General features: G+C 34.7%; 1 protein-coding gene across 5 annotated transcripts; it reads left to right on the top strand.

Annotated features, from left to right (window-relative positions):
* LOC109837190 (protein PTST, chloroplastic-like) lies at positions 208–9,208 on the top strand. Of its 5 annotated transcripts, none has more exons than XM_020405323.1 (14): positions 208–377; positions 452–586; positions 2,070–2,215; positions 2,311–2,520; positions 3,071–3,259; positions 3,357–3,405; positions 3,563–3,629; positions 3,726–3,776; positions 4,024–4,077; positions 5,170–5,289; positions 5,523–5,644; positions 6,478–6,529; positions 8,299–8,429; positions 8,702–9,208. In XM_020405323.1, exons 1-13 carry the CDS (start codon positions 247–249, stop codon positions 8,395–8,397), a joined length of 1,425 nt encoding a protein of 474 aa, XP_020260912.1. In that variant the 5' UTR covers positions 208–246; the 3' UTR covers positions 8,398–8,429; positions 8,702–9,208. The 5 variants fall into 5 exon arrangements, with proteins under 5 accessions (XP_020260912.1, XP_020260914.1, XP_020260911.1 ...); XM_020405325.1 differs by having other exon boundaries at positions 8,812–9,208; XM_020405322.1 differs by having other exon boundaries at positions 8,299–9,208.

Here is a 10,269-nt window from a genome sequence, read left to right on the forward strand (position 1 = left end):
TCCAATAATAATTTGACAACTAACATTATTTCATCTCCATTTTTTTGATTTCCTTTTTTTTTAGCCAACCAAACACTCCCAAACCAATTCTTCATTTTAATAGTTTTCCATTTCTTTGATTTCCCTCTTTTTTTAGTAAAACAAACAGCCCCTAATAAAATTCCCCTTGACAAAATACCCAACAAAACCCCTGCTTTTCAACCTAAATGCTCTAAATCTAATGATCAAAACCTCCAGTTCTCACTCATGGCTCTCTGCCATTTTCCATCCTTGTTCACTCGTCCCCACAATTTCAACAACCCACATCTCAAATGGAGAACCCATCAGTTCCCACTTCACCGAAATCTCATTTTCGCTTCCTCTGCTGAGAAATCAAGGTTTTTGTCACTTGCCCGCTTCTTGTTTTGTGGATTTTTAGCTTACCATGTAATTTCTTTGTTTTAATGTGTAGCAGAAAGAAAGGGAAGGTTTCAAAGCCAAGCAAGAGCAATGAGGATCTTTGCACTGAGCTCCGAGAGTTTATGTCAGTGGCGGGGTTTCCTGAGAATCGCTTGCCCACGATGAAGGAGCTTTCGGAATGTGGAAGGTTTGCTTCAAAATTTATTGTTTCATTTCAATTGAGCCAGTTACGTTTGTGGCATTATAGTGATCATGATAAAGAAAGGTTTCTTTAAAATGTAAGTTTCTTCGGCATATTTAACGACTAACATTTACTAATTTTGTATAGTTGTTTCAGTTGAATGATGTTTATGGGACAGTGGGTGCAAGAAGTGATCTTGGGATCAGAAGTGGTCAGAGTATCGGTTTAGGTTTAATGAAAATTGACATACGGTGACATATTTCTAGCCGTTAGCTAGTTGAATGAATTTTTTTTTTGGTAAACTAGGAAGATAGTTAGATTGTGGATATAGAAGTTATCATTAAAGTTATCAGTATCAGGAGGAAAAGGTTACTAGAGCATACAGGTAAAAGGTGGTCTGAGATCTTCCTATTCTTAAATGCCTCTCAATCCATGCTATCATCTGTAAAATTCTAGCTGAAAATCAAATCACGTTTCTTCTTTCTGGCAAATGCTATGTAAATTTAAACACAACTCCACATTTTCTTCTGTTTATTGACAATTGACTTTTTATTGCACGTATTCATTGGCAACTGACTCTTTATTGACTCGACTACAAACATGACTAGTGAATCTATGAGTGCTGAATTGTTTGCATCAGGTAGGCCGAGTCCACTGTATTCAGAATCACTACCAATCACTTGCCTTGTCTTCAAGTCCTAAAAACACAGTAAGAAGGAAAAATGTTATGGATTAATTGAGTGGTTTAGTAAGAGTGCTACAAGTATGAGATTTGTCAATATATTCAGTAACATGAATGTTAAAGGTGAGAAATAAAGTTTCATATTAACTTAATTTCTCCAGTTCCTGATATTATAGAAAGAGAACCACCAGCAACTCTATCCTTACCTTGACGTCAACACAATTGATAAGTAGAAAAGAAATATGAAATGCTAGTCACAGGATGACTAGCTTCATAAGAAAAAAATTTTGGAGCACTAAAAGAAGCAAGAAGGGAAATGTTTAGTACATCAATCTTTGAAATGGAAAGGCCCGTTTGAAGTTCGTAAGCATGCTGATTTACCTTTCGGGTGGAAAAACTTCCTTTTTAATTCCACATGTTCTGGGCTTCCACAATGTTGGCACTCTTATTTATCTTTGCTTTCTTGTAGCTGCAAGTGTTTCTTTAACTTCTTTTCTCTCCAAAAAGATGCAGCCAATACTGAATGGTCCTGTAAAAGATGCTTGTCAGACATTAGTATGAAATTCCTTTTTATTGTTGATCAGCTTCACGGCATATTGATTCATGTGCACCTTAATCTAACTTTTGCACAGCCTTTTTTTCTCTTACAACTTCGATCTAAACTGATGTTCAGCCTAAGTACCCTCCACTTTGCATCCAAAGTGTCTTGCTGAGTTTGAAGTATAAACTTTTTATTAATGCTTTCTTTGCATTTCATTTAACTAGGTGCAGAAGACTGAAAGTAAACACTTTTTTGTAATGTTGTAGGAAAGACCTTGCTAATAGTGTGAGGCGTAGAGGATACAAGGTAGTCAGAGCACTCCTCATAAATTCATTTAAAAATTTGAGTGATACAGAGAAATCTTCAATAGAAGAACCAAATTTCAAAAATGCTTGCAGTGAGGAGGCCTCAGGTCTACAAAACTTATTCTTATCATATATTGCATGATCTTGTCATTTTGCATAATCTTCTTGATATTAAGATGTGAAGGTTTCTTAAATTGTGTAGAAGTAAAAGGGAGGGATCTGGTAGAGTCTGCTGAATATTTCTCATCAACAAGTGGCTCTTCTATGATGGAAACATACATGGTTAGGACAAATGATGCAGCAGCTTCTGACATTTCTGTTCAAGTTTGCAGTTCTTCAGAATCATTTATTGCATGCTTGCATTCGAGGGCTGCAAACTTTGTGGAGACTGGGAAGTTGGATGTATTTGAAGGCAAGACTTATAGTAATGTTTGATTTTGTTCATCATTTTACTCATCAGATTTTAAGATACATTGACTCATGAGCGATCATTGTCGAAAAGATTGGAAGCAAGAATTTCACAAGGACACACATTATTCTTTCGTTTCGTGGTTGTGCAATTGGTTTTGATCGTGTAAATTTGTAGCACAACATGTACCAATGGCACAGACATGTGACACACACATAATTTCCACAAGAATCACAATAATTTTCATAAAATGTGGGACACGAGGCACTTCTTACAATTTTTAATTATAATATATATGCATATAAATAAAATTTCTGTAAAAAGAAAATAAAATACAAACTAACAAATTGTTTCTTTAAAGAAATACATAAATGTCTAGAGGCATTTTTTTAGTTCAACCATCCTGCATTGATGCTTAAACTTATTTGCTAAGTCCTCATGTCTGCACTTCACCATTTCTGATGCTGACACTCAAGTCGTAGGTTTTTATTAAGTTTCTACAATGCTCAGGTTTGAACACTTGGACATCATTTAATAGAATCACTTGAAACAGACATAGTTCACTCTGTAGAAACTTCTGAGATAGGAAGTGGGGAAATTCCCACTGATTCTGAAGCTGTCGAGATGGGAAGTGGTGAGATGCCCACTGCTTCTGAAGCTTTTGAGATGAGAAGGGGGGAAACACACGCTGATGCTGAGCATAAATCTGGCAGCGTAAGCTCCACCAGTACTGATAATATTGGTAATAGTGAAAGTTAATCACAAAAAGTAGTTACAAGCTCCAGAATAACAAACAAATTTTGAAAGGTGTACTAAAACTGCTGAGTTTATTCCTGCAGCTTATGTGGGTTCTCAGGAGGTTCCTTCCTTACCACAACAGATTTATAGGTTAGTTTCTTAAGAGTTAGAAGTTTAATACACGACATGTATATATTGACACTGGCAGTTTTCATGCTCTAACAGAATGTTGCTTTGTTTTACACTGAAATACTTTTTATTCAAGTTGATAATTCAGAATATTCATTTTTAGTTTATTGGCTGATAGGGATCGGTTAATAACCGAACAAGGATTAGAAGGGGCAGGCAATGCTGAAAAATTTACTTCTGAGATGGTAGGAACCAGATATCTTATGAGCTTTGCAGACAATTGTTCTTTACTTTTATTCTTTGTTCTCTTGCCTATCTGTTGATCTATTTTTATTCTTTAGGATAGTGAAAGGATCAACCGAGCTGAAATCGACCATTTAAAGGCCATGCTGGTATTCCAATCTTTCCCCCCTCCCCTTTCTTTTAGTTGTAATTTGTGCTTGAAGATTATTGTTAAGTTTCTGCTATGAGCTAATGTTTTTGTGCTGAATTTGATTAGCGTCAAAAAGAGGTGGAGCTATTGTTAAGTTTCTGCTATGAGCTAATGTTTTTGTGCTGAATTTGATTAGCGTCAAAAAGAGGTGGAGCTACTTGAGTTAAAACGACATATTGAAATGGTTTTGTGCTGAATTTGATTAGCGTCAAAAAGAGGTGGAGCTACTTGAGTTAAAACGACATATTGAAATGGAGAAGGTATCTGAATTTAGTGATTGATTTTTCATGCACTTTGCTTTCTCATTTGATAAATAAATGATTGTGGAAAGTTGTCAAGAAGAGGATGCACCCTGTACTTCTAATAATTAATACTTATGAATAATTTAATACCTAGTAATAAAATTAATCATATATTATGATGATCTAAGTTCATTATTTAATTTGTGGTTTAGAGTATTTGTCTTAATATGGGGTCTTATTTGGAGTTGCATTTCTTAAAAGAACCCAGAGATAAACATTTTTCATCGTAAAACAAAGGTATGAGTTTTGAGGGTGCCATTTCCTAGAATGCTACTTGCAGTATTCGATTGGTTGAGGCGGTAGAGGGAAAGGCTGTCCAATCAGATCTAGCAAGTCAGAGAAGTCAATGAGTCTTGTTCACATGCACATCAATTGTGCATCCTTTTCTCTAGACAACAATTACTCTAGAAAGAAAGTTCTTACATCAGTCTTGCTCAATTCCTCCTCAGAAAATAATTTCTACCTTCTCTTAGGGACTTCTGGATGCTCTTTGTTCATGTTGTGGTAAGATTGTTACTGGAATGAGTCTCCTTTCCTTTCTAGACACATGGTGTTCATCTAATTATCTGACTTAGCTTTTCTGAGTTGTGCCATTTTTTCCTTGATCTAGGAACTGTAGACATGCCAGGATGGTCTTGTCAATGTAGTAACTGCTCAAATAATAGGATATGTTACATGGCTAAATGTCTAGTGTGTGCTGTGCATTTTCTTGTACATCAAGATAAATATACATAGTGGGACGGATTTTTTATTGAAAAGATTTAAAGAAAATGGAAGCTTAGTAATTTAAATATGTACGTGGAATTAGTGAAAATATAAAGAAATGTGCAACCTGATAGAAGTTTATGATGTATTGTTTTAGCATAGGACGGCCGGTGAAATATTTGTTCCTTTGGGTACTCAGATGGTTCTTTGATGATTGATCATGTACTACTAAAGCTGTTGTATTCACCTGAGATAACTATTGTTTGAATTGATACGATTATTCTTTCACAATGAAAATAGTTCTGATTAAAGATCTGACTGATGCTCCAATTTCTTTGTCTTCAGCAAGCTTTGTACACTCTGCAAGATAAGGCAAACAAAGGGATATTCAATGCACACAGAATGGCAACAGAAAAGGACATGGAACTCCATGTAGCAGAGGAAAGCCTTTCTGGACTTAAGGAGGTACTTCTCTCACTTGTTGCCAGGTTGTATCTATTATTATTATTTCTTCCATGAAGGTGGTATCTTTATTTTAGTATCTAAGGAGGTACTTCTCTCACTTGTTGCCAGCTTGTATCTATTATTATTATTTTTTCTTCCATGAAGGTGGTATCTTTATTTTAGTATCTAATGGAGGTACTCTGTTTTCTTTATTTGTATTTAAAAGAGATGATGAGTTAACTTTTTCATTACAGGTTCTGATTGAATACTGGGGAAATGGTGAAATTGTGGAAGTTGCTGGAAGTTTTAATGGTTGGCATAATCGAATAAAAATGGACCTGCATACATTATCTGAACAATTAGAACCACTTTCAAGGTTTGTTTACTTTCACTTATGCATTACATATGGGTAAATGCATATTTCAGGATAAGGGTACTCCTCATCACCACCCATATTACAGTAATAAAGTGAAATTTGCGTGTGTATGTGGATGAAATTCTGTTAGTGTTCATCTTTTAACATGAATCTGTAAGGATATTACTTGTGCTTAGATGTGCATAATTTTCTATTAATGTTCATCTGTGTCTTGAATTTGAATGGCTATAATGGTTGAGAACACAATAACTCGGTAATTATAAAAAACATTCTGTTCATATAAATACCCACACAAACAAAATTGTTTATTGGAAAGAATGGATCAGTAACAAAAATGACTATTAGTCAAGTGAATTTCAAGTAAGACAACTGATAAAATGAGTTTGTTAATGTCTATATGAAACATGAATTCATTTTTTAGCTTTCCCTAAAGGATACATAACTCAGATGTTATAGATATCTTCAAGTATACAGAATACATCAATGGGGTACTCAAACACAACCTTTGCAAAAAAGTAGTCAAATAACTAAATGGCTGCTAAGCAAATGAAATTGTGCAAACTGCCACTATGCAGTAGAATTTACAACTTGTAACTTTTATGGCATACTGAAATGATTATCAACAACCATGTCGTAAGCATGAACGGGTTATATGTTCATTTGGACAGAGCATAATAATCAACAACAATAATTGGAGGTTCTGGTCACATCATTATTTCACTTGTATATTATTTTTGCGCAATGTTATATCCATGTCTTCTGGATCAATATTTCATTATTATTTCGAACTTCATAAATGTGATAAACTCATGTATGAAAACTTTACCATGCAGAGGCTTGAAACTTTGGTCAACAATTTTATGGCTCTATCCTGGAATTTATGAGGTAAATGTACTTGTATAAGATTTTCAAGTGTCATTATTATTGGCATAACAAGTGATCTAAAGCATAACTTGTTTGCTATAACTATAAGCACAATATTCTAATATATGGTAGTATTGAATGATTGTAAAGCAACAGGCACGTTTAGTATATACTCCAAAATACTAGCATATCTTAATTTCTCACATAATTTAAAATTATCATACAGAGCATGTCATTAGTTACATCACATGTCCTGATTTTTTTTTCTATATTTCTGGTCTTAACCAACTACTATGCTTCAGTTATCCAATATTCTAGGAGTTTCTGTCATGTTGTCTTTTCTTCAACCGTATACTTAAACAATCAATGTTTTGTGCATAACATTCTAGTGTTTGTATGATCCTTTACTGCTCATAAAGAGTACTTTCATTAGATTGTTCTTCAATAATCTTGCATCAGGCCATGACCAATCTTAATAAATCATCACTTTCTTGAGGGTTCATTTGACTATTGATAATTGGAATTGCACTTTTTCAGTACATGTTTGAGACTTTGGTAATCACAACTGTTTGGTTCAGATATCCCAGGTTCTTCAATAATCTTGCATCAGGCCATGACCAATCTTAATAAATCATCACTTTCTTGAGGGTTCATTTGACTATTGATAATTAGAATTGCACTTTCTCAGTACATGTTTGAGACTTTGGTAATCACAACTGTTTGGTTCAGATATCCCAGGTTAGTCTATATTGAATTGGAGACACAAATAGTTTGAATTTCAGTTCCCTAATTGCCCCGAATAGGTTGACGTTACATGTCCTAATGTATCAAGCATGTAGGTTAGGTTCACTTATCTCTAGGAAACTAGAAGTTTTTTTTAACTCATTGCTGTTAAGCATTTCACTTTCAAGATTTTGAACTTCATGGTTCTCAAGTTCGTGCATTCCAAATGCATCCACATATTTAGTTGCAAGTACAAAACAGGCCTGGACTGTATAACATGTAGGTTTCAGTAATCAAACACTTCAGAGGTTGCATTTCTCACTTTAGTTTATAAAAAAATTGTTGTTGTTATCTTGTGGGCTTAATTTTTTTGTCAATTGTAATAATGATGACTTTAGTTGGAACTTTTTGTTAAGCATTCTAATTTTCCAATGAAATCTTTTTTGCTTAATTTTATAAAGATCTTTTAAAGCTTTTCAAGTGTGCTTGTCAGCAAACTCAAGTTCCATAGATTTGAGTGTCATTATCAGGGTATTAAAGCATCTCATGCTTGTTTGGTTAAGTTTTGATCATCAATGGTCCTTTTCCATGAAAAAGAAAATTGCAAAATTTTTCTTACTTTTACATTTCTAAATTCTCCATTAGTGTTTCCTTTTTTTAAGATTCCTTTTCTCTGTGATGATCAAATAACAAATGAATATTTCTGATTTTTGAACTCTTGAAGCTACCAAATCAATGCCAACTAAAAGCAGGAACTTTAGTACGGAAAAGTTCTAAGGCATCCTTATCCTGATTGTTCAACTTTTTATATTGCTGTTCTAGCACTATGTGGGGTTAAAATGTTTCCTTTGATATTGAGTACATTATTGTTGAAGGAGACAATTCAACTCATTTTTAAATTCAACTCATTCTGTTTTTCCTTTCCTTCTTCTTGTAATTTTTTAAAATGATTGTACAGACTACGGAGGTCTTGTGCTTTCAAATTGGCGTGATCTATATGAAAATCTATATTCTTATAAATATAATATCTTTGCTGATTATTTGTCTTCTGCTTTAATTGCTATCAGATCAAGTTCATTGTTGATGGTACATGGAAAGTTGATCCAAATCGGGAGATGAGTACCAGTTGTAACATAACGAATAACATTCTCAGGGTTGATAGATGATAAATCTTTCCATTTTAGTAGCTGCAACCAAGGTAATTCTACCTTTTCCCTGTTATAATAGCGTTCATAAGTCATAATTAAATCTATTTCATTTTAAAGGAAAAGGTAGTAAGAGATCCTTGAAAGAGGTGAGGCACTCCTTTTTTGTCGATCAATATTCTTCTTGTGTTTCTTCTTGGTTTCTGTTATTTCAATCTGCTTTCTGGGTCATATAAATCTGAGCTTACGACATTTGGGAAAGATTTTTTTAATATATTCATTGCTGAAAAATAACGGTTTACAAAAATCCATTTCTTTTTGGTAGCCAAATTCCTTGTCTTGTTTCCAAAAGACTGAAAGAGCACCAGAACTCTTATGAGAGAATCGTGAAACTCTAAGGAATATATAGGACAGTTTTGACTCAAAATGTACCAGGAACTCAAGGGAAATTATTTGGGGTATCTGCAAAAGGTTGTTGAAGTCTTGTGTAACACCACTGGAGATTGTGGGATACATAATCAAGTATGTCCCTATTCCTTTATGTTCTCTTGTTGTTTATTCTTAAAATCTCTTTGATGGTGTATTGTTTCAAGATGGTTTTCGTTGTGTGAAAGCTTGTGAAAATTTAACTTTGCATGCTCACACACAGTATACTCAGACATAGCAAGTTTGTTATTTAACCCTATTAAAGTTCATATCTTGCTATGAAATTGGATAATTTATCCTGTTCTTATGATTTACATGATTTGGGAGTTTATAAGCATCAATCATGCATTTCAAATGTGTTTTTCACATGCATCATGTGGTTGCAAAACAAACTGTTTTTGAGAAATTAGGACAAAAGAGAAAAGCCGCCTGTTTAGACTGTCATTGCTCTATTCGCTTGTTGCTTTTGAGGCTTGGAGTAAGAAAGAAGTCAAATAAGACTACTTTGATGAGTAAAATTCATCGTCTATATTTTGTTAGCGTGAAGGGCAGGAAATCACTTCTTTAAAAGAAGCTAACACCGTGGTCGTATCTTATCAGCTATCAGTAAATTGGGCTGCTCAGAGGAGGGTGCATGGAGGGCCTTGCTATCGGTGTGGCTGTTGAGTTAGGCGAGAATTAAGTTGTGTAGGTGATGCATGGCGTATGAAAAGAGGTGGACTATGGAATGGAATAAAAGTTCTTGGGCATGCCAAGTTGAGAACTGGTGTGTTATAGACAGTATATTGCCAAATGCTTTTTGCGAACAGGAAGTGTTGGGATTGTAGTGTCTGCATTGGACTGTGTAAAGGTTTGACAGGCGCCGCCCTACGTCTAATATGTTATGTAGATGAGGATAAATCTGTAATTTGTACATAGAGGCTTGGAAGGCTTAGTCTCCGGCATCATATATGCTATGAGGGATATCTTATAATGTATAGGACTTTATCAGAAAGAAAGAAGAAAAAGAAATATTCTAGGGCGGCTTATGGATGTAATGGCAAATGGGCCGCGAAGCTAAGTAAAAATCTGCGTCTTTTGTGATCAGCTTTGCTGTGCCATGTTTCCATTGTTTTTGCCATTCTGCGTCGGCTTGTAGGGAGTTTCTATTGGCGCATAACAACAAGTGCATGGTTAATAGGCCTATGTACTGGCTGACTTGAGAGCATGTTAGCCTGCAATATATTGTTGCTTAATTTTGCCAAGAGGCTATGTGTAGCCTTTGACGTTAAACTCGGGCTTGGATGAATGTAAATAGCATTGTTTTTAGAGTATTGTGGGTTTTTGTTTTATATTAGCGGCTTGTAAATGGATTAATAAATGTTGAAGACGCGTGTGAAAGGCTTTTATCTGCAGGCGGATGATTGGTGGCATCAGGAAGCAATTGGACGATGGTCGCGAATCATTATAGAATAAAGGTTAGTATAA

This window comes from Asparagus officinalis, chromosome 4 (assembly GCF_001876935.1).
Source record: "Asparagus officinalis chromosome 4, Aspof.V1, whole genome shotgun sequence".
NCBI lineage: Eukaryota > Viridiplantae > Streptophyta > Magnoliopsida > Asparagales > Asparagaceae > Asparagus > Asparagus officinalis.